General features: G+C 40.4%; 1 protein-coding gene across 1 annotated transcript in view; it reads left to right on the plus strand.

Annotated features, from left to right (window-relative positions):
• fam50a (family with sequence similarity 50 member A) overlaps positions 1–22862 on the plus strand; it is a 34420-nt gene that overhangs the window by 2443 nt on the left and 9115 nt on the right. Inside the window, exons 3-9 of the mRNA XM_036151336.1 lie at positions 71–170; positions 10509–10669; positions 12865–12941; positions 13896–13962; positions 14080–14141; positions 15578–15654; positions 22746–22800. Coding sequence (XP_036007229.1) covers positions 71–170; positions 10509–10669; positions 12865–12941; positions 13896–13962; positions 14080–14141; positions 15578–15654; positions 22746–22800 — 599 coding nt within the window. The remainder of the gene's footprint in view (positions 1–70; positions 171–10508; positions 10670–12864; positions 12942–13895; positions 13963–14079; positions 14142–15577; positions 15655–22745; positions 22801–22862) is intronic.

Here is a 22862-nt window from a genome sequence, read left to right on the forward strand (position 1 = left end):
TGTAATACATCAAGCCTAAACAAAAATTTTCAGTGGCGTGAAGCGTAGTTCTGTTCTTTGTCTCAAACAGGTCTGGTGACCCTGAACGACATGAAGGCCAAGCAGGAGGCGTTGGTAAAGGAGAGAGAGAAGCAGCTGGCCAAGAAGGAGCAGTCCAAAGAGCTCCAGCTGTGAGTGAACGCAAACATTTCACGATCGGATTGAAATGTATTCGGGTTAAAAAGCAAATCGGACTGTACCGTTTATCAATTAATGCGATCATAATGCGTGTTTGTATGCACCAGGCTGTATTCAGAGTGGAACCACTCTGGTGTGTGTAGTTATCAAATTTCCCTGAGAAAACACAGAAGAAGAAGAACTTGCATCTTTGCTGAACAAAAAAAAAAAGGAAAGCAGCGTTATACGAGTTAGTTTGTCTTCCAAGTGCCCAGGCTGGATTTACAAAAGGTTCTAATTACAGTTGAAACATTACTGAATAAATAACAGTTTTGAGCTCTTTTAATGTTTCAAATAGAAAGGTTGCAGCTGGAGCCCCGACATTTTTGCTTCTCGGCGTATTTCCACCGCTCAACAACGCGGAAGTACGTTGCGTTTACTTAGGGCACACTGACTCATATCAGTTTGCCATTGACATACATGTTTACATGTATGTCGATGGGATTGTGAATCGGCATAGTCAGGTTAACGTGTTTACATGACGCATTTTTATTCTGATTCAAGGTATATTCTGATCACCTTTACCCATAGCTACAGTTTGGTTCAGGAAACATCCATTTGTACTGATCAGCCTGACTCTGAGCCGCGTCAGATGTCCAAAAGCTAAATACCTGCATTGGCCTTTTCTGTGCTATATCATCGGTGTGGGGTTAGGCCACTGTAACTAAATGTTAAAACTTTATAGTGCAGAGTTATCTTCAAAAAGGTTGGATTTAGAAAGCTTAAATTGCCATCCAGTGATTACAATCGTTTTTAAGTCTACTTCTCACCATAGATCCTCAACTATGTTAACTGCAAGTGGCACATCAGATGTTAAAGTTAGAGGTCGACCGATATTTGCGTTTTTATCTCGTGTCGACAAAATGCATCCCGTCTACACCTTCTGGCACCACTGGCAAGAAAGTTCATGTCTCCACGTCCCTTCTCTGTTCCCAGTATGAGAGTCTTTAGTGAGATTGGCCAGATTTATGACAGAAGAAGCAACAGGCTGACAGGAGAAAATGCTGAGGGTCTCTGCTTGCTGCATTAAAACCTGCTGTTCTTAAACTGGGACTACTAAGAACCTCCTTAGAAATGTTCTCAGGTCAGTTGCACTACAACGGCGTGGTGTAAAAAAAAAAAAAAAACGGTGAGAGGCCAATCCCACACAATCAATGTCCATAATATCACAACGGTTATTCACAAGTAAGAAACAATTTGCTAATCTTTTGCTGAAGTAAATTACTCAGCAAATTCACCTCAAAGTTAGACCATACAATCAAAAAACTGAAGAGATCCACCTCACACTCTACATGCCTTAGCGTGGTATGTTAGAGTTCAGTATAACAGCAGGGTTAGAAAAAGACCACAGCCTGCCACATCCTCCAGAGGTCGCCAGATATCTGTTTCATTTGTGCTTTTTATCTCCTCAGTGGGTACAGCCTTAGTCTGCAGACTTATAAACTTCATTCAGGTTGAAAGTTAACAAGCATATTGTTAAAGAAATAACACCAAATAATAGTAATGTCTGCTGCTAAATGTAAGTAGCAATAAGCAAGTCGAACGGGTCCTGCAGATGTATGTGGATCAAGATGACCCTTCAGTGCCTTAGAAACTTCAGTATACAGATAAAGTGTTTTTGGGTGGTGGGTGGGTTAATTCATAGGGTAAATGAGAGGTGAACCACCAAAGACTGCTTCACATAAGGATCCAGAGTAAGCCTGTCACAATAAGCCATAAAGCAATTAATCACACGATAAAGTAAAGTGAATTTTATGTTGTGCAATTCAATGCTTTTAGGTTATTTAATATTTAATCAAATAACTCTCAGCCTGTTAGTTATTGTCGGGTGAATATCCACCCAATTTGGCTTTGATATTAGGACAATAGTTGAAAGAGTGATTTGAGCAATAGCATTCTTCTAACAGCAAACTCTGCACACGTATGGAATAAATGATTGACAACTTTTCTTCAAGTATAAGAATTTATTAACATCCAGAGAACACCACTAATAATGTTGTTTACCTGAATTAACACTATATTTCAGTCAATAAGCTTTTACTAGGCGTGTGAAACTTGATTAAAACTAATCAGCAAAATTAAGATTAAAGAAACTAAGGAAATATGTACACACAAAAGAACAAAATGACAAATCAAAATGGTTAAATTCATTGAATCATTCATATAGTGATGGTTTTTAGAGTTCACTAAAGATCGAAGTTAGAGAACCAAAGTTCATCTTAAAGAATTTGGAATGAGGTTAAATTAGCTTAACTAATTTAGAACAATTGCCATGTGTTCAGCTCATTCACAAAGAAACCCGAGTTAGATAACATGTTGTGAAAATAAAAATCAGTAACCTTTAGGACATTTGATCTCTAATTGATTAACTCTACCCCCAGAAATAATTAGATTTAAATTGTCAACTTAAGATGCTGGAGACATTACTTTCTGTCCTCTTTTAAGAGGACAGAAAGTAATGTTGGGAGCACTTCCAAGTCATGTGGCTAACAGCGATAGCTTTCTCAGGGTTTCCCCAAGAAACTGTGGTATCCCTGGCAGTAGGTCTGTTGCGGGAGGTGCACGTGTGAGGGGGGGGGTGGGGGGTTGCGGAATGGGAAAGTGGGAGGAGTGTTGTGTCATGCAGCGCAAAGGAGGGGCGCAGCGTGAATAGTCGAGCTCATAACAGCTAGCGCGTTAGCTCTTTAACACCGAGCGGTTTTCTCCCAGACTGAAACTTTAATGAACATCAAGGCATTTCAAATGAACAACGCTTAAGCCCCATTTACACTACCCTTGTTAAACCGATCCATGCCGAGCCCGGACCGAGCTTGGATCAGTTAACCGTGCCGAGCTTGGTTCTTACGACCATATACACATCACGCTAGCACGTTTCCTCACCTCCTAGTGAAGATCTGCGGTACTACTGCTCTCTAGGATTGAAGGAGGGACTCAAGCAAATCAAATGGCGGCGCCCGTAACATTCAGGAAGTTATGCTTGGTTATAATTGCTTTTTGCGGAGAGTCAAGCGAAGAAGGCAACTTTTGGGGACTTTACTTGACGGAGACGGCTTTTGGGAAATGGATAAGACAAACGAACATCTAATCAGGGCTTACAGACGCAGGAAACGACGACATCGAGGTTCATCACACTGCTAAGCAGAATCATCACTGGAAACCGTGTGGCACGGTAGGGAAGCTAGCATTTTTATGAATGTTTGAAACCGCAAACTGGAAGGAGATGACGCGGTCTGCTCATGAGGTCTTTGTTATCAGAGAACCGTGCCACTGAAAAACCGGGCCGAGCTCACCCATCGAACTGGTCTAGATTTAGCACGGTCCGGTTGTGTCTGGCACAGTTCAGCTCAGTTTGCGATCCATTTTCACTCGAAATTTATCTCAGTTACCGAGCTCGGACCGGTCTCGGCACGGTTAAAAAAGGGGGTAGTGTAAAGGGGGAATTAGCCTGGCGGTGGGGGGAGTAAAGCCTACCGGCCCGTCAAGCTTGTAATGCTCTGGGGAAACCCTGGCTTTCTCTTCAGTTACACAAAAGACCATTAATCAACATCAGTGTCTCTTCTTTATGTTATACAAATGCTCATGGCATTATCGTACGATGTCGGAGCGGAACGAAAACCAGCATTATGCTGAAATAGACCATAGTTATTTACTTGGCAAGCAGCAAGCTGGTAGCTGCTTATGCTGGCGGACATTAGAGCATGTTTAAACTGACTTTGCTCAGTGCACTGAAATATAACAGAAGACTGGAACACACAAACATTAACGTCCTATCAGTGTTAAAAGAAATTCATGGAAAATAAAGTTTGTCCTCCCCTTAAAAAAGACTTTTCTTTCATCCCAAACTTCCCCTGTTTTCTTTGCCAAACTTGATCCTTTAATTGCCCTGTTCTGGAGACCGGAGACATTCAACGGCAATTAGTTGTTTCAGTGGCCGCAGTGAGTTGGCATCAGGCAGGTGGCGGCGAAAAAGGGCTTTCCTCCTTTGAGCCTGCTCCAGAGGCTTCTGCAGGAATTCTCTAGCACGGCTGCACTCGGGGCTTTCCTCTTATCAAGCCTATGAAGGCTGCAACGTGACAGATCAACAGCACTTGATGGGTGCATTTAGGGATCTCTGCACGGCTTGTAGAGATGCGGTTCTCTGCTGCCTCCAGCTGTAAGAAATGCTTCACTCGGTCCTGGGTCAGATTTCTTGCAAAAGCTCAGAGAAAGATCCCAAGCAGGCTGTGTCTCTGGTGGCTGGCTGTCTGGGTCGCTATCTGATTTCACAGAAAGAAATGTACTTGCTTTGCTTTCAGTTTTAGATGTTTGACCAGTAACAGACATCACAGCCCCGTCTAGTGGGGTCCATGGAAAAGAGATAGATTTGAATCTGGGAGAAGGCTTTGCAGGAACCAGTAGGTATCCTGCTGTGAGGATGGTCCTTGGAAGATCCTACATGACTGTTCGATTACAGCCTTATATTTATATACTTAATGGCTGAGGCACTACATTGAGAATTTTAGTTTGCATGCCTGTTTGTTTTCTCCTTCTTTCTACTAACAAGACTGGATGACAAAAGTTTTCACTCCGGTACATCGATCTCGACTCAGCCCTCCCCTTTGCATTTCCTTACATTAAGAAGAAGTGACATGTTGCGTACGGTTTTTGGCAGGTGCGTGGTCTCGTTACGTACCTTGGAGGGTAGCGTGAGGCGTAGCAAGTCAGAGAAACGCTAGTTGAGATTTGGAAACACAGATATGGAATAGGTTTTAAAGCCGAATGCATAGCTGCAGTGTAGGAGCACTTTTGATTCAAACAGAATTGACGGTGGTGAACAACTTAATATTTGTTAGCTGGTGTCACGTCTGGATTGTAAAACAGTGGCAACTGAACTATCTCCGTCTCTCTGATATCAGCCTGTTTCTAATGCAGTTTTCTTTATGTAAAAAAATAATTCTAGATATTATGTCATTGCCGTTGTGATTTTTTTTTTCTGTTTTTGATTTATTTCTTAATAGAATATAAGAAATGAATATCTCTTGGGTATTCTTCTTTTTTCCACACACATGAGCATATTATTGAGGTGTAATTTATGTTTTATCTGACTGTCCTGGAGTCTATGAGTAATGGACAAAGCATTTCTAAGACTGAAAAAAAAAATCCCTAAATCCTTTGAGGATCTTTCTAAATGTTCCTCCAGACTCAGGATTCCTTTACATGTTCTGTGGAGTCCTTGCAGAGCCTCTTAGGTCTGGACCTGGTTTTCTTTTCATCTCACGTTTCATCTGTTTCAATCAAGTCACAGTATACCTTTTACTCCATAAGGGTGCTGTGATCCTCAGCTCCAAACATTAAAACCCCACGTTTATTATCTTTCACATGCAGTGAATGTAATGGATGACAGCTAAACAGGAGAGGTATTATAGCAATTAAGCGTAAATGTAACTAACAATCAAAGCTTTTTTTGATCATATGTCGTGTTTGACAGGGGCATTTGATTTTACGAGATGAAAGAAAAGACCGGATGGGATTTAAATTGGAAGCAGACAGGAAAACGTGGCTTTGCTTTCCAGCGGCATGGCCATTTGTCTGTATGAGCTGCCAGGACGAATTAAATGCAAACGTAACTCCAAGGATTGTTTTCAGTCTGAACAGTTCTTCTAGCAGCAGTCTTGAAATAAAAAGCTGAAATTTGAAATATTGCCTTCAACATGTGTTTGTTCTTTTCTGTTAGTCCCACTGAAAGCAATCCATGGACCACACACCCATCCAGTGTGTTACCTCTGGGCTAGATATGAGCAAGCATTAGATCTAGGGCTGCAACTAACGTTTATTTTTATAATCAGTTAATCGGTTGATTTTTTTTACAACTAATTAATGAATCGGATGGAGAGAAAAAAGTTTTATTTCCATTTCTTTTTTCCCAGAATTGAACATTTGGAATGAAAGAAATAATAAGCGCACAAAACACAAGTTGCGACTTAGGTGCATTGTTACAATAATATTAGGTAATAAATAATTTTGCCTGAAATAAAGAAGTTTATGTTGACTACATTGTAAGTCAATAATTTAATAGTTATTGTCTTTATGTACAGCGATTTAACACAACAAACTTAAAGCTGTAAAACTGGTGTCAATGCAGTTCTGAGGGTTTAACGTTTTTTAGGGTGTCCTTATGTCTCGTTTTCCTGTTTTTAATTTGGGTCTGCCTCTTATCATTCTGAGTGTCTCACCAAAATTTCACTATGGTTACAGAACAACATTAAAGATTCTTTCATTCTTGAAAACTTAGTTTAGAGTCCTGCTCCTCTCTCCCATACAGTACCTTCACTCTGCTCAGTGCACTGATTTGTCAGCAAATTAAAACTTAAAGCTTAATTAACAAAGTATTACCACCAGAATGAAATTGTACTCTGATTGAGAGGGCTGGTTTATGATCCATAATCCGGCCAGCCTCCATCTAAACACTTGTTCTGAATAACTCATGAACTTACATGTGGAGGATGAGGCTGCAGCACAGAACATTTTGGGAGGATCATTGTTTCCTCCCGCTTTCTCAACAGCAACAGCAGGAGCTCTCAACCATCTGCGCTTGTTGAAGAAATACAAAACTTCTACTGTTGTTTTTTGGAAATCATCAACTCTGCTAATGTCAGAGTTTTTATTTTGAATATAGCATGGTGCGAGCAAACGCACGTCATGATCGGATTATTTGATTTTCAGCCCATATAAACCGTAACCTGACTCTAGCCAGATGTATTTTGCTCCACCTAGCTTCACTCACATCCATCTGGGACCTCTCCATAGGAATTGCCTTTATTGAAGGCTGGGCCTTATCAAAAATCCTTGCATATGATTGGATAAGCCACATGTCTGTCATCTTTATCGACGTGCTATTTCAACCACTCACACCGAAGCTAACCCGTGACGCTGATGAGAGCAACACAGGAAAAAACAAAAAAACATTTTTTTTAATGTGTTTTCGGGTCTAGTGGCACGCGTTTTATTGACAGTGAGCTGACAGGAAGAGGGTGGAAGACAGGCGGCAAAGCGCCGCGGGTCGGAGTCGATCCCGGGCCGACCGCGTTGAGGACTAAAGGCCTCCTAACATGATTCACGCTAACCGCTCCGCCACGGACGCGCCCTGGAAAACAAAACTTGCCAAATCCGGTCGGGAGAAGGGCGAAAACATCGTTTCCCCCAACAAAAGCCTTCAGAGGCGTTCTCTGATGTTCTTTTAATGAAACAATATTAGATAGATTGGACAACACAGAAGAAATAGCAGCATCAATGTTAACGCTTGCTTCCTCGATGCGAGCCGCCATTGCTGTCTAAATCAAAACAGTCTCACGGTCGCTTCTCCACTACGTCACATCTATGAAACTCCAGCCCTGCGTCCTGATTGGCTGGACAATAAAATTGGTTGAAGAAATCACTCTCTATGGGAGAGGTCCCAGATGGATGTGAGTGAAGCTAAGCAGAGCGATATCAATCTGACTAGGGTCAGGTTATATAAACGGTGCATTCGGAATACTTTCTTTCCTTTTAATCCAAACACATTTTAATCACATCCAGGAAAGTTACGCTCCTGTTATTAACCAGCAAACAAGCTAATAGCTGCATTAGACGAGCTACCAGACTGACGTTCAGGAGGCACCTGAAGCATTACTTTGGCCGCCCAGGACTCCACTCACAGCCCCGAGCCAAGCACTGTTGACGTTTTCTCACTTTGAAAATGAACAAACGTCAGATATAGTAACGACTTACCCTGCTTTATAGCTCTCTTCACCCTCATCAATGACTCCATCTTATTTACTTAAGTAGTTTTGTATCACAAAATTATTGCAACAGCAATAATTCTGACAGAGCAAATTAGTTTGAAGACAATTTCTGATAAAGTAACATTTACAATTTCCATTGTAGTTGACTGGATGGCTAATAAGCAGACCTCCTGTCCAGTCAGCCTGTTAAGAAAGATGAACTTCTACAACAAAAAAGCTCACAGTAAGAGGAAATAACTCAATAATACCCAAAAATAAGTAAAATCCAACAAACATGAAATTAAAGTTTTAGTTTATTATTTATGTGTCTATTATTACACATAATAAAAAAAATAAACAGTGTCAGTTCATTTTCAATCACACATTTCTCTTAAAGACACTATCTTACAAAATTAAAATGATAAAATATGCATCAAGCAGAGTTTTGAGGTGTATTTTTTGATCTCCGGTTTCTGTAATACTTTCCTGGCAAATATGATTTTAGCTAATTCCATTTTTCATTAGCAGCTGCAATTAACAGGATTCCAAAAATAACTTGTCTGTTAGCGGTTCATCAGGGAAGGCTACTCAAGTTTGACAGTCCGACTCGACTCACACTCAAGTTGCAACAATGAAAGCCTTCAGATTCGACTTAGACCTGTTCCCTTAAAACGTGAGACTTGATTTGGACAGAGAACATTCGCTTAATTAAACCCATCCCAGGTAAAAACTAGTCAGCAGCTATGGATACCTGGGAACAACTACTGATAAGGAGCTCTCTTATAAAATCCGTGCTCAAAAACTTGATCTCTAAATCACTGGTGAAACTGTAAAACTGGTCTCCATCTCGATTGGTCTTTTGCCAGGTTAAATAAAGGTTTAAGAAAAAATACATCTTAAACTTGGACCTTCTTTTCTATTTAGAATTGAGGATGAAGGTTTTAAATCTAGGTTTTCTAATAGGAAAACTTGTCCAGCTCACAGTGAGGAGAAGCAAACCCTCCAAACCATATTTAGTGCAGCATATGATCTAGTGCAGGGATTCCCAAGCTGCCACTAGGGGGCGCACAAGTGGAAAACTAATGGTGGTCCGACAGTGTTTTTCCCCCACACCATAAAGACGGGTAAATAAACATTTGCTTCGTAAATTTTAAAATCAAAAACTGTAAATTTAATCAATAAATAAAAATGTATTGTAATGTATTAGACTTTATTGCTAAGTGCTGTTGCACGCTTACTGTTACCCTAAGTAGGTTGTTTTGGGGTTTTATATATATAGAAATGTATGGCTTCCGGGGGGAAGAGTGGTGGTTTGGGGGACTGCCGGGGTGAAAGCTATCCCGTTCTGTTCCTCCTAAAATAAAGTGTTAGCAGCAAAACCTCGGTCTGGTGCTTGGGTGTCATAACGGAACGTTACAGTATTCACAAGAAAAAATGTTATTTAGAAGAATTCTTCTTCTATGCTCTGTTTTAAGATGAAATACATGCATTGTGCTGTATATGCACCTGGCTTGTGGCCTCTACTTCAATCATTCTGGCAAATATGCTCAATTGGCTGAAATCAGAGAACCTGTCATGCAGAGGAAAAAAATTAAGCTGGAACATGAAATAAATAAAGTGAGAACACGCACAGGTAGATCATCAGAGTTTAGTCCGTGGATCCACCTGGAACTTCTCTGCTTCAGAGACGTTCCAGGTTGTCTGTGGAGGCTTGACCGATCTGAGTGTCTCCTTCTTTCAAGCAATTTAATTCAAATTATCGTGTAATTTTATTTCCAAAACATATTTTTTTTTTGAAGATTTGGGGGGCGTCAACCCGGTTGGGAGACGGGAGGGGGTGTGCGGCTAAAAAAGTTTGGGAATGCCTGATCTAGTGGATAGTATGAAGTAAGGGACAAATGGGTGTGTTTACTAAGACATTACAAAGATTGAAAAAACAACAACTTTGTTTTGTTCATTCAGAGATTTAATTTAATTAAATTTTATTTATATAGCACCAATTCACTAACCTTGCCAGCAAGCTGAGTTCTCGCGGTATGTGTGCGTTCACAAACACACGAGAATCCATCTTGTCCCGCTTCAGCTTCTACCGTTTGTGCCCGAACCAAAAAGCTCAGGGCCAATCACGTTGCAGTATTGAGGTTTAAGGCGGGACATACTGGTGTGTCAAAAGCAAGAGCATAAGGTCCAATAATATTTCTAATTGTGCATATATTACACTTTTACATTTCTAAAATAATATAAATCAGCCTTTAGTAATCCTTTGGATGGTAAGTTAAACGCTCATTGATTAAAAGATAGTATTAATTAAAAAAAACTAATCTCTTATTTAAACACCTCTTATAAAGAGCTGCAAGGGGTTGAATGCGTCCAGGTGAGGTAAGCTATGTTGACCCTGGAGACGTTCAAGGCCTGGACTCCATAAACTCTCCATCTGTGATAGATTAGCTTGGGTTCATGCTGTTTCCGGCCACCTTTGTATTGTTACAGTGGAACGTCAAACCAAACAACATCCTGCTTATTGGTCCGCTTTTTTTTTTTTTCTTGTTCCAGCAAGCTTGAAAAACAGAAGGAGAAGAAGAGAAAGGAGGAACAAAAGAGAAAAATTGCCAGTTTATCTTTTAACCCTGATGAAGAGGAGGGGGAAGAAGACGACGACGATTATGATGACGATGAAGACGACGATGACAAAAATTCAGAGGAAGAGCAGGAATGTGAGTAGTTTGACATTTGAAGCTAAATTGTGTGCAGAACAAGGTTGTTTAGGTGCTTTAGTTGTTCAGCACCAATCACCAGCTGGGAATGAGCTTTGGATCAAAAAAATCTAAATTACAGGACTGTCTCAGAAAATTAGAATATCGTGAAAAAGTATACTAGTAGGCTATTCAACTAATCACTTGAATCGTCTAATTAACTTGAAACACTGCAGGGTTTCCTGAGCCTTGAAAAACACTCAGCTTGGTTCAGTAAACTAAATCACAAGTATGGTAGTGGTTAAGAGACGACATAAGATTCTCACAGTAACTGGTGTACTGACCATGGCATTACTGTCCTTGATTGGCCTGCCAATTCCCCTGACCTGAACCCCATAGAGAATCTGTGGGGTATTGTGAAGAAGAAGCTGAAAGACACCAGACCCAACAATGCAAATGAGCTAAAGGCCGCTATTGAAGCATCCTGGGCATCCATAACACCTCAGCAATGCCACAGGCTGATTGCCTCCATGCCACGCCGCATTGATGCAGTAATCTGTGCAAAAGCATTCCCAACCAAGTACTGAGTGCATTAATGGACATTTTCAAATCTTTGATTTTGTTTTGCTGTTATAATTTTTTTTTTACTTGGTCTGAGGAAATATTCTAATATTTTGAGATAGGATTTTTGAGTTTTCTTCAGCTGTACACCATAATCAGCGATATTAAAACAATAAAAGGCTTGCGATATTTCAGTTGATTTGTAATGAATCCAGAATGTATGACATTTCATGTTTTTTAATTGCATTACAGAAAATAAAGAACTTTATCACAATATTCTAATTTTCTGAGACAGTCCTGTATATAATTCCAGATTACGTCAGATTGATGTTTTTTACATCAATCTCTGCATTATGTAGTCCAATCCCATCTGTCCGTCCCGTCTCAGTTCTTTGATGTAGTATGCGGGTAAGTGGCACGGCGGCGCTTTGGGTACGATTCGCGCAGTGCACCAGTCAGGGCGGTTCGTAGGAAAGGCTGAGTCACCTTCATAGCGGGAACAAATCAGGCCTAAATCGTTCAGCGTGACCGAACGAAGCAGCAGAGTGAATCACTCTTCAGCGGAAGCACAAGGTGTGTCCAGTAGGTTCGCGTGTCTCGGCGCGGCGTCGGCGTCGGCGCTCTAATTCATGCAGTAAGAGTGAGTGATCAGTGACGGCTATGGTGCTAGAAGCCGGGCTGTTTCAGTCACCGCTACGTGAATAGCACCATGTGCACACGCTTTTTTCCCACCTGGATTATTGAGATGCATCAGGATATTTTAAACTGTGTCAGGAACAAACTAATCAAAAACCTTTGTGTTGAGAAAAAATGAAAAATAGACTGTTGTTTTTTTGTTCCTTAGGAATAATGTCTTTTTATTGAAGGATGTAAAAAAAAAACACTTCGCCTTACCAAATACAAGCTGATCGCTTTGCATGGTTGTTGTTTTCTACTTGATTTATGCTGCGAGTGATGGAAAACAGAATTCAAATCCTCGTTTGTTCCCACAGAGTTGGCTAATACACTCCTCCGTGTCAGCGTGCCATTAAATGTGTCTTTGTTTCCAGTCGCGGAATAAACGGCGCCGGCGTGACATTTTAAAAAGTTTGAAACTTTTTAAAAACTACGGAGCCATCTGGATGTCGGAGAGGGCTCCTTTGAACTCCACCATTTTGTGCACGCCATCTTCACCGAGTTACAAAAATTTAGAGTTGCAGGACCTCGTGCTGCGACAACGCACGCGAGGGGATGTCAGCGGTACAGTTGCATCGCTGCTGATGCCTCGCTTAATGAGTATAAACTTAGCTTTAAGTATGGAGGAGCTTCACTCGCTCACACGGAGCCTGACCTCACTCTGACAGAACAACTGTGAAGTGAATTGGAACGGACATGCAGAACCAGGCCTTTCTCACCCACTACGGCCATAAATTCCCCAAAACAAAGTCCCTAATCCTGTGGGAAGCCTCAGAAAAGATAAAGCTGTCATAACTGCTCACACTGGGTGTGACATACACAGTAATGAGAATGGGATGCTGTGTGTGTGTGTATGAAGAGAAATGAGCAAGTACTTTTGGCAATATAGTGGACATCTACTGGTTATAAGCATGAAGTCCTCTTTCTATAAAAAGACACAAGATAAAAACATGTCAAATCCTATTTTATGTTTTCCACAGGTGTTCCAGTTAAGAAGAAAAAATTGGGCAAAAATCCAGACGTGGACACGAGTTTCCTTCCAGATCGAGACCGAGAGGTCAGCTCTGTTTGAAGGCCTAGTTTCTCTTTAAGTGTTTCGCTCACTAAGATCCAGTTTGATTCCCATTCAGAGCACAGCTGCTTGTGTTTTTTCAATTTTGTGTTTATTACATCCTTCAGAATTACAAATTAGGGCTGGACGATATAGAAAAAAACATATAAATAAAATAGAAGTCATCTCGATCAATATTGATAATTATCAACATATTTTTAGTGTAGCCCTGGCCATTTTATGCTGTTGCTTAGCAACCCTTTTTTTAGATACAGAACAAACAAATTTTCCACCAAAACTGGAAGTTTTTAAAATGGAATGGATGCTCTCTGAACTCTTTAAAGGGGCGGAGCTTGGTGACGGAGGTTCCTGGGTCAGCGTCTGTGATTGGTTGGGAGGATGTAATGACTGTAGTATTAATCTACATGATAGGCTAGAATGCAAAAGGAAGGAAGACTGTTATTCTGTTGAACTTTTTATTGATCCTTTTTTTATCATCAATATATGACTATTGATAGATATATAATGTTATTAAATTATCGTCCAACCCTAATACAAATAATGGGTAGCGTAAACCAAACAGCAACAATTATCATCAGAACGTAGTTTGCACATTGAAAAAGGACATATACTGAAGGATTTAAATTTTTCATAATTTTTAACATCCCCTCGTCCACTAGCCGGTCAAAAAAACAAAAAGACTCTATGGGGTTCTCTGTGTCTTATTTATGATCGATTTAGATTCAAGAGCTTCCACTCTGAGTTAAGGAGGGCTCCCACACACTTTCACACTTTCTATGAAGATGAATTTAATACAAATTTTGAAAGTGAAGGAACTATAAGTGTGTTAGTATGGATGATCTGTGGTAAAGCTACCATGCTTTATGACCTGTTACTGTAATGCGGTCTAATAAAATTTTTAACTACGTTAAATTTTGCCGCTTTTCTTTTGTCTCTTAGGAAGAGGAAAACCGCCTCCGAGAGGAGCTGAGACAGGAGTGGGAGCTGAAGCAGGAGAAGATCAAGAGTTAGTGAAAGACTTTTTTTTTTTTTTTTTTTTTTTTTTTTTTTTTTAAACTATGTATGTGTGTGTCCCTTCCGCTTGTCCTCAGAATTTTCTGATGATCTAAACCTTTGTCTGCAGATGAGGAGATTGAAATTACCTTCAGCTACTGGGACGGCTCAGGCCATCGGAAAACTGTCAAGGTAAACTCCCGGATGATTGTCGGTATCTTTCTGGGGCCGTTATTCGTTCTTTTCAAAGACTACCAAGGTAAAAACAACAAGTTGGAGGGTCGAAGGAAAAGGCAGTGGAAAGCAGCAGCACTTTTTTTAAAAACTTCTACTTGGAAAGGATTTACAGCGCTTCACTTTATTTTACAGCCCTTTTTCAAAACGGATAAAACATTTTTTTTTTTTTAAAAACGTCCTGCATTGATGGCGTTATATTTTTAATACCATTTTTGCAGCTGTTTCACGCAGCAGGCTTTATGGCTTTCCGTCTGTACATGAGCCACAGGGACCGTTTGAACACCTCAGTAGGAGAACCATGAAATAAAAAAAATAAACATTCCTTTAGGTTCTCCTGGCAAGTTTAACATATAACTTTAAACGATTTATGCAAGGATAATACATGATTTGATTAGTTCTATTTTTTTAGGTACATAAGTATTTACCGTACGTGAATAAGTATTAATTTTTGCCATGTGGCTTAACGCTGCTTTGTTTTCACTGATTCCCCTTAAGATGTTCCTAAAGCTCCATTGAAATGCGTCTGAATTCATTTAATGAACCAGATCTGGAAGGGCCGGCATACATGTGGTGTCACAGTTGTTAGTCGTAGCATAAAGCAGGCCTGAAGTCAAAGGAAAATCTGTAATTGTCCCAAGGCACAAATGTGGGAAAGGGTACACCGTGATCCATGAATGTTACCAACTACCTTTGAAGTGAATTGAATTCAGTTTTAGACCGTAAACAGATTATAATAATCACATGTTACGTCTTTACAAAACGGGACTGTGACGTTGACCTAAGCCCCGTCTTCCCTCAGTTTGCTGCTTCTAAAGCGAGTAAACAGGAAGTCTGAGTTGGAAGTCAGTTCGCTACAGAGATCTCTATGGACCTTGCTGTTAATTTACATCACTTATTTGGTCTACTTGCTGTGACAGAATTTAGAGTAAACGAGGAGTTTCTGGGAAAATACGTTCACTGAGAGAAATGTTGTGGCACATTTTGCTAAACAGCAACCTCAGAACAGTTGAGAACAGAGAGAAAATGACAAAATAGATTTTTTTTACAGGTCAGAAGGCTCTGATCATGGGGAACCACATGTGTGCGCGTCGTCTTCGTTCTCTAAGGGAACGTCGGCCATTAGCTAGGCAGTTTTTTCCGAGCATCTATGTGTTATTAAAATTGTTAAAAATAACATGACATCTCTACTCTAGAATAGGCTTGTTGCTGACGGTCGGCGCGTCAGCAATAAGCTGAAAAACGTCCGAATCAGCTCCACAGTAGGCGGGATTATTAGGAAGGTGGTTGCAGGAGAACAGCAAAACGTGCTAAAATACAAGCATAAACAAGACATCAATGCAGTGATTTGCTCATTTGTTTATTTATTAATGCTGTGTGTGTTTGTGCTGCAGATGAAGAAGGGCAACACCATCCAGAACTTCCTGCAGAAAGCCCTGGAGGTCCTCAGGAAGGACTTCAGTGAGCTCCGGTGAGTTCAGACAGAAAACAATCTATTTAACGGATGTGTTAAAGGGCACATCGTCATTTGATGTTTACATAAATTAATATAGTGATTTTCTTTTTTTTTTAGTGATCACAGTGAATAACGCAAAAATCTAAATGAAGGGATTAAACCTAAAAAATCTGATTCAGCACTTCTAGTGAAATAAAAGCAAGTTTAAAATAGGGTGGAATTATTTTAAGAAACCAAATAATTGCAATAGACCTCTTGGATATTGCAAAAGTGGTGATAAATCTAAATGATTGTCACTTGTCTCATTTTCCTGTATAGCAGCTTCCATGCCACCTTCTGGGAGCTTAAACATTTTGCCGAGTGAAATCTGGGAAAGTCCAGCCAGATGGGCAAATATTTCATTTGCATGCAGAAAATGAACAAATGTCTTGAAATATTCTAAACTACCAAATGCTGCATCCAGACAGTCCTTGGGGATTGTGGTACTGATACCAGGAAGACAATTAGCCCTCCATTTTAAAGCCCACGTCTCCGTTTAAGTCGGCCAGCCTCAGATCTTCAGGGTGGCGGTTCCAGAGACATGCGGCTGCGATTAGTTCTTAGTTTGTGGGTTATTTAAGAGAAACCTGCCACCTGAAGTCCTGCGGGTTAAGCTTGGCTTAAAGACTCATCCTCTGTGGTTTCTGCAGCCGGGCGGTGAAGCAGCCGCCATTTTGTTCCATGAAGTTGAAAAGCAGCATCCCGTCTACTTCAGGGAGGTTGCTTTTCAGGACGGTCAGACCACAAAGTACTCTGCAAGTAATTAAAGCCTGATATATGATGCATGTTGGCCTACGAGACAAATGATCTAACTTCAGAAATGTTTCACAGGGGATAAACATCATGCTCTTGTTTCAAATGGGAAATGTTTGTTAGAGCAGAGATCAGAATTACAAATACCATCCTGTTTTTGTAGCCTCCATTAGTGGAAGAGTTCCCAGAATTCGTGTTTATCGGAAACAGTTTTTCCCGTTCGGGTTTAACGCCCAGTTTTTACCATATAAACTGTGTTCTGACGGAGCTGGAAGAGATTATTTGCCGTTCGTGCCTTTATGTTCAGATACTGGGATCATAGCAAAGGGATTCTGCCACTGTGGTAACACTGCAGTAAAATAATTACGTCTTACATGTGCGTCGTCCTGCCCATGAAACGCCAATCACTGGAAACTGTCGCTCATCAACCCAGTGGCCAAGGGAACCTGTACATTTAGAGGATTGTGGGAATGTTTGGCATGTTGGATCGGGGGAAAAATGTATTGCAGTGTATTGATGAATCCGTGTTTTTACCCAGCCCTTGTAATGATGGTAAGGGCTGCACGATAAATATCGCAAATTCATCGGTGTTATGGCAATGTGGATATAACACCGATGACAAAGAAACGCCTGGAGAGCAGTAACTGTTAAACTTATCTCTTAGCACTGTAAAACCTATAAACGAGGGAAAGAAACTAAAGCCGAGTTCTTTCTTTGCCAAAACATGACGAGTCGGACAGCAGCAACCTTTTCATTAACACGTTGTTTATGTTTAATATATTTATTGTTTTCATTAACACGTTGTTTGACATGGAAACGTGAATGTTTTTGGTTTTTTTAGTAGCTGGATAGACTACTCGTTACCTGGGGTCCAGGTTTGCTAGGATCCTAAAGCAAAAAGACATTAACACTTTAAGACATTTATTGCAAAATGCAACATTTACCAATATTATCTTATATTGCAAACGTTCCTAAACGGTGATTACAGGCCGATGTGCAGTGGAAGCGAGGCGTGGCACCTCGTTTTCCAGCAGGCGTGTTGTCCTGTGTCTCACTTTGTTCCCCAGGGAACAGCAGCTCTGCACAACATTATTCATCTTTGCTCCAATCATCTCGGAGGGATTCTGAGCTGTCTGCAGCTGAAACACGGCTGTTCCCTTTTCTTAAATATGAAAAGCCTCTGCTGCTGCTTCCCACCTACGTGGTTAAAAGAAGAAGTCCTCTCTCCATCAGAGCTAATGCAACATGTTGCATTAGATCTGTCTGCTGCATGGTGTCCTCACCGAAAACGAATAATAAAAATAAATTTTGCCTTCTTAAGCCTCACTATAGGAGCAGATTAATTCAGACTATATTAAAAAATCTCCACTTTAAGGTTAATTCGTTCTTCAAATAAAAAGTTCCTTTTTTTATAGCTCTGTATCACTCCGTTGTCTTTTCCTGTGAATTACCCAATCAAATCTGAATCTGAAGTGGAACACAGATTTCATGCTGCTTTTGTTTCTTCTTGTCGTCCCTCTGCTTTTAAACACTGAGAATGAGACCTGAGTGAAGTTGGCCCCCCCACCCTCTTCAAATCAGACAAAATTGGTGCCAACCGTCTGTGCTACGTTTGTGCAGCAAAAAATTTTCGTTTGTGCCGCTATCATTTTAAAGGTATAAACAAATGTTTTTAGAGGTCGTCAAAGGTCAACCAGCCCCCCCCCCCCCCCCCCCCCACCTTCTTCAAATCAGACGAAATTGGTGTCAATCAACTCGACTCTGTTTGTGCTGGTTTGTACAGCAAAAATTTTTGTTTGTGCCGCTTTCATTTTAAAGGAGAAGTTCGGTCAACGAGGAAAAATCAGGGGATCATTAGCTATACCTAAAATTAAACGTTCGTGATGATTTAATGAATTTAGGGTTAATCAATAAGAAAATAAAAGCATAAATTGTTATCTCAATCACTGTATATGGGCAATAATGGCCGCCTGACATCACATCCTGTGAAGTCTTTGTGCGGTGAGGCACTGCGCTTTACAAGCTAATTTAATAGGAGCTGTTGTTGATCGCAGCCGTTCTACACAGCTGCGATCAACAACAATTATTTTGGATTTCCAGAGGACTTCACCATTGAAATTCGCGAGAGCAATTGTTGAAGCAACAATGCTCACTTGCATGGCAGTCGGATGTTCCAATACTTTGGGTAAAAGTGGAAAAAAGATTAGTTTTTTCACCTTTCCAATTCATGATCCACTACGGGCTCTTCTGTTGGATTGCCTACTTGAAGAGGGAGGATTTGCCATCGTGCTTCTGGCCAGAGAAAAAACGTCATCTGTAGCCAACATTTCAAAGACGAATGTCTTCAAGATGACATGAGAGCGTAATGTAGAATTTGCCGGTACATTTGTTTACCCGGCGGAGTGATACGACACACTCTGAAAGGATGCTCACTGTTGTGAAGCCCTCCTATTTTATGTGACTTTGTTCTACTTTTTTTTTACAGTCGCTTGTAAATTTCATGAGTTGCGGGTTACAGTTTTTTTTTGGGCCTGTTTCTGAAAATTAAGTTGCTTGTTTTGGCTCTAAACTAAGTGACGTTGAAATATCCCTCCGCCTCATAACGCACTGCAGCTCATCCTGACAGGAGCAGAGTGAACTCAGAAAGAGCCGATCTGGCCGTATTTTCTGCAGTTTACGGTTGCAATACCAGATGATAACTGCTGAAAGTAGATTATGTGGTGCAGATCACCATTTTGAGCAGAGATTGGTTCTAAAGATTAGTTTTTACTCCCTGATAACATTGCAGAACACAACCCCTAAACCGTATTTAATGCTTATTTGTTGTCTTTTTATGCCTCTAAAATGTAAAATTAGTATTAATTTAAATTTAAATGCTTAATACCATGTCTATCTTTGTATAAGGGGTTAAAAAATAGTTTGGCATGAAAATGGATATTTACTTACAAGGGGACAGACAGGGCATTGGGACTTGCTCGGCAGCCGATACCGCGACCTGACGTCACAAACTGAGAGGAGGCAGTACTGTTCTTCACCAAGGTGGCTGCCCCCATAAAAGGACCGTAAAATGAAAATGACTCTTAATTAAAAAGCTTATCATTTATTGAACAGTATGTAATATTCTTATATTTACAGTACTTTCAGCAGTTTGAATTCTGATTTTGACCGGCGGGGAAGAGCAGACCGAGGGAGGTTTAAGTAGAGGTGTTGGCAGGTGTACTGAGTCCTGGATAATTAGAAATGGCAGTTGGAACTAACGAGGAGGTGGAGTGAGAGCTGGGCTGTTTCTCAATATGCGTTCTTAAGCGTTCTCGTGTGCTCTTGACACGTCATCAGCCTCAGCCCGAGCACTGTTCCAATTGCCGAGAACGCCAAACCGAGAACGTGCCGAATTCCCCGGATGTTGTTCTCGCCCGCCCTCTTTATCGAGCATGCATCAGAGCAGACTTGTGCGTTCTTCAGACAGTCCGCTTGCCCAGAATGCACCGCGGCCGCAGCTTGATTCGAGACAGCGCAAACAGAGCTCACAGCGGTAAGTTAAAAATTCCCTTTTCTGCTGCTGTTGTTGTTCAAAAGTACGTTTTAAGATCGTTTGAGGCGAGAACATTATACTTTTAAGTTTTCTCTATGTGGCCTTTTTACAGAGTTAGTGCATAATTAAAAAAAAAAAAAAGTAGTGTGCATAATACCGCTGGTTATGATTTATTTGTTTTGTGTTTATCTGACTGACGTGTGTTGCTTTATTAACTCAATACTTGCTGGAATAAATTGTAAATGTCTCCCTAGGACGACAGCAGCATATAAAATAAATAAATAAATAAATTCTATAAATGTTTTTCCTATCTAAGTGAGTTTCTTCTGAGTCAGGACACAAATAATTGAGAGGAGAAAGAAGGAAAGAAAACAATAGTAATAATAGTATATGAAAATAACAGACATTTATTTTATACAAATGTTTTATCTTTGGAACAGAATGAATGTGTAATATATTCAACAAATTATTAACAGTTACTAACATGGTTTATAACAAAGAAATAACTCCTATTAAGATCTTTTACAAATAGACAACGCCTATAAACTTACAATTAAAAATAGTTGGAATGGAAATTAATTTACTCATTATTTTATGTATTTTTACAGGTGGTGAACAAATGAAAAGCTTCAGCATGTGAACATGACTCCAACTGATCTACATTAGGTTAGATGTAGTCATGTTCACTTAAACATGCAGCCAGCTGGAGCAGCTCCCTGTCTTCAGCCGCCGGATGGTCATCCTCCTCTGGATCAACCTCCTCATCCTCCACGTCTAGCTGGTCCCCTGCCTCTATACTAATATGGTGGAGGATGCAGCAGGCGGCGATTACTTTTGGGGCAAACGTCGGGCAGACCTCCAGCACCCTAAAGAAGATGGAACGCCACCGTGTCTTCAGACCACCAAAGACACGCTCAGTGATGTTAATCAGCCTTGGCGTGGTGCCTGTTGTAGCGTGCCTCCACTTGACCTGTACCAAATATAAAATTAACTTGTAATTTAGGTAATATGCTGATATGTCTTAATCTTCTATCCAATTAATATAATCTATGTATCAATTGTGTGTCATTGTTGGCTCTATTTAGGGACAAAAAGGTAAGAGATCTTACTGGCAAGCTGTTATCCCTATAGGATGCACCGCAGGCCAGCCAGCAGAGGGTCACCAGCACCTCTATCTCCTGTGGCCATCCATGGACCTTCTGGATGGGCAGCAGCTGAAGGAGGAGGACGATGGTGGCCCTGTTTAGCCTGAAGGCTGGTTGCAGGTCCCCTTCATTAAAAAATATTTGGAGGATTGGCACAGAGGTGTTTATCCTCACATATTTTGTTTCTGTTTCTTCCTGTAAATAAAAAATGCCAAATGTTACCATAATTGTTTTTGTCACCTTTTCTATGCATAAAACTATACCTGTTAAACATGCAGAAATTATAGTTCTCAAGAAAGAAAAGGTAAAATGTATAGTAAATGTAACAAATGGCTACCCTTCTCTGGTATTTTTACTATTTCACTGAAAAAATGAGCTGAACTAAGTGCACATAATTTATAGCTTAATCACTGTAAAGGTGGACAGACATAAAAATATGTTTTTTTCCCCTTTCTTAATGATCAATGCTGTGAAGGTCAGTAGGTGCAATAAAGTAGCTTAACCCTACTGTTATTAATGTTAAAACTGGGTCTTCATTTTTATTAATATAGGAAAAATAGTCACAATTTCAACCTGATCACGTTTTTAATATCATCATCAATGGTTTTGTTTTTTAAAGATAAAAGTAGGAAATAGGCTGTCAATCTTAAAATGCCTACCAGTTGGCAATAGATGGGTGAGCAAAGCCTGCCTTCTGAGCCTCCTCTGCCGCATCAATCTTCTCCTTGCTCAGATTTGCCTCCTTAATTGCGCCACCTCCTCTTCAGCCTGCTGATAAAGCTGACCAACAACCGAAGCAACAGCAATATTGCTGGTATTGCTCATTTTGCTTCTACAAAGTGCTGATTTTTGAAGAAGATTCAATCGCCTCTGCAACTACAATTACAACTCCCCACAAAGAAATTCACGCTATTGCTGGTTTTATACCCACAGTTCTGTAATTATTTTAGATATTTTTTATACTTTTTAGAAATTAATTTAAATAAAAAACGTTTTCAATAAGATATGATGGTGTAGTGTATAAATAGTTTTGAACGTTAAAGAAATGCTCAAGAGCTGCTGGTGTGATGACGTCACGAGTACGCTTCTGTTCCAATACACAATACGTGCTGCGAGCTCGCGTTCTCGTCAAGTCCGATCTTCCTGTGTTCTTACCGAGAACAGACTTGACGAGAACGCGAGTACGGACTCGCGTTCTCGTGAATTGAGAAACGGCCCTGGGCTGCATGAGAGGTGAAAGTTCTAAAAAGTTTATGGGGAGACAGGGAGGTCATAAACTGCCTCATGTCAAGTACTCAGCACTACTATCATTTTAATGATATTAATAGGTTGTAGAGGTCATCAAAGGTCAGTAAACATCTGTTCATGCTGAAAATGTGAATTTCATACAAATTATAAGTTGCTAACCTATGAATAACAATAATTTAATTTTAACCTGGAAAAAAATGATAGCGGCACAAATAAATTTTTTTGCTGCACAAACCAGCACAAACGTAGCACAAACATTTGACACCAATTTCGTCTGATTTGAAGAGGGTGGGGGGGCCAACTTCACTCAGGTGAGAACGAGAGAAGACGCACTGATGTTTCAGTCTGTCCTTAAGTTAAAGGCACTTTTTCCCCCTTGGTCTCTGCAGGTCTGCTGGAGTGGAGCAGCTGATGTACATCAAGGAAGATCTTATAATCCCACATGTGAGTCCAGTCTTTTGTTTTAACAAACAAAGTCAAGGCTAATCTTATTTTGTCTCCCGTTG

Source organism: Fundulus heteroclitus, chromosome 1, assembly GCF_011125445.2.
Source record: "Fundulus heteroclitus isolate FHET01 chromosome 1, MU-UCD_Fhet_4.1, whole genome shotgun sequence".
In the NCBI taxonomy this organism is placed as follows: Eukaryota; Metazoa; Chordata; class Actinopteri; order Cyprinodontiformes; family Fundulidae; genus Fundulus; species Fundulus heteroclitus.